Here is a 2276-nt window from a genome sequence, read left to right as displayed (position 1 = left end):
AAATAAAATACTATGAAAATAATAAATCTAAACTCAATCATAGTATTAAAATATGCAATTTGTCCACAGTTAAATTAATCACATTTAGATTTTTCCAGAAATTAATATTCAGGAATCCTAATTAAACAGTGGGATTGCTTTTAAAAAAATAAACGGACAGCGTATCGGCCGATACCGATACAAGAAAAAACGCAAATATCGGCCAAAAATATCGGCCAGCCGATGTATCGGTCGACCCCTAATTTAAGGTTAAATAGATAAATAACTTTGCTGTGTCACAATAATAAACAATGTGCAGCTCWCACACAAACTGCAGGGAACGACTCACCTTAAAGGTAGCAGGTCTGTTGTACTCTGTGTGGAACGTCCCGTCTCTGCAGGAAACAAAACACACACTTCATACAAACCAGCAGTAAGTGATGCATCATGTATTTCTGTAGATGTGAAATATTTCCCCATCAAAAAACAAATCAATAAAAACACGTTGCAGAAAGGCAGTGGACATTTAAACTGGTGTTTACTTGTAATGCAGCAGCTCTGCTCCTCCATGTTTGGAGCTCGGGTCCACCTTCACTTTCTTACAAACTTTACGGCCTTCAGAGTCTCTGAGAGAAAAATCAAAACACACAATAAATGTTTGTTAGGGCTTTTCATTGTGCCAGCAAGAAAACAAGCAGTTTGTTGGTTTTTAAAGAGAACATCTGTAAATAAATGAAATAAACATGCACCTGTCTGTAGTGTAGTTAATTGTTTCCACTAAAGATTACTGAAACCATTCATTAGAAAGGTGGAGGAAAACATTTTTCTGGAGTTCAATGTGTCCAAACTCAGAAAGGTAGATTTAAATTATGGCTGACAAATACAGAATTTTCTCAGTGTCTTTTTTCCTTTCTTTAAGAAACTCATCTAGTTGAATAAGTGGAGCGTTTCAGGTAAACACTCTGATATTAGGAGGAGTCACGGTGGCAGATGGCAGCAGTGAGGGCACAACAGGACCAGATGTAACCTCGACACACACTGAACTTTGTGACGACGTGCCGTCACCTGGTTCAAGATCAGTCTGCTGCCTCCAAACGCCTGCAGAGCTGCCACAAGACAGAGGAGCTGTGGCTACGTTTCACTGAATGTATCCAGTTATACACAACCTGAACTTAGCAGAAAGGGCATTAACAATGTGCTTCAGAACCTTACTGAATGTTGTTCATGCTAACAACTTTGCACACTCACAACTATGGAAAATATTAATGAAACAAGGCTAATCTGTGATCAAATAACAGATGTGCACAAATACATTGTAATATCAGTGAGCACAATATTAATATCACCAAGGATTGCTTAGACCAGGGGTGCCCAAACATTTTCCCTGAGAGGGCAAAAATAAAAATCGATCTGAGGGCTGCGGGCCAAACGCAGTTATATATGAAAAGCAAATACTTCTTAAATAAAGTTGTTGGTTTTTTTATTATTAAGCTGGCAGCCAGTGTGGTCAGACTCTCACAAATTAAAATTTTTGTATTTCAATTCAACTCATTTTAATAAAAATACTTTATTGATCCCAKAGGGAAATTAGATGTAGAAAAATTTGAAAGATTTGTGATCTTAAAAATGTGTGCAAATCTAGACGTGTGCTTAATTCTAATCTAAAYGCCTCTTGTAGTTACTTGTATTTTATGATTAATCTTAATATAATGCACAATAAATTACACAGAATTAGTTAAGACAATCTGCAGCACAGCTCCTTGTATAATTGGATCATTGGTTGGAATGAAAGTGTAAAATATAGTGTTTCTACATAAGACAGGAGAATACAACCTAGTAGCCAGGACAACTGCTGGTGGGCCAAATCAAATGGCTTGGTGGGCCAATTTTGGCCCGCGGGCCACACTTTGGACAGTTCTGGCTTAGACAGTAATAAATCTAGATGCATGTTCTGCAGTCTATTAAAAGATACACTGGCCTTGATGTTAAAAAAAACAACAAATTATGTCTAATATATTTAAATCTACAATGAAAATACAAAATGATAATATTTTAATTACAAATGTTAAATCCACTCGTTTCCTTGGTGTTATAATAGATGATTCTTTATGCTGGAAACCTCATATTAGTGCTGTAGGTACAAAAATAGCCAGAGTAGTTGGAATATTAGGGAAAATCCGGCATCTGACTAATAAAGAAGTTGCAACTATGTTGTATTATACAGTATAGGGCTGTGTATTGGCAAGAATTTGGCGATACGATACATATCATGACAGACGGGTCACAATATGATATAT

The 2276-nt window shown here is 36.4% G+C and overlaps 1 protein-coding gene across 1 annotated transcript in view; it reads right to left on the bottom strand.

The window, feature by feature from the left end:
* The window catches only part of pdia5 (protein disulfide isomerase family A, member 5), a 127530-nt gene that overhangs the window by 78535 nt on the left and 46719 nt on the right, over positions 1–2276 (bottom strand). Inside the window, exons 4-5 of the mRNA XM_014025702.1 lie at positions 522–605; positions 329–374 (exon numbers count right to left, since the gene is read on the bottom strand). Coding sequence (XP_013881156.1) covers positions 329–374; positions 522–605 — 130 coding nt within the window. The remainder of the gene's footprint in view (positions 1–328; positions 375–521; positions 606–2276) is intronic.

The sequence above is a fragment of the Austrofundulus limnaeus genome, unplaced genomic scaffold (genome assembly GCF_001266775.1).
Source record: "Austrofundulus limnaeus strain Quisiro unplaced genomic scaffold, Austrofundulus_limnaeus-1.0 Scaffold492, whole genome shotgun sequence".
Taxonomy (NCBI): domain Eukaryota; kingdom Metazoa; phylum Chordata; class Actinopteri; order Cyprinodontiformes; family Rivulidae; genus Austrofundulus; species Austrofundulus limnaeus.
The sequence above is the reverse complement of the archived record's forward strand: the minus strand, read 5'-3'. Positions and strand labels throughout refer to the sequence as shown.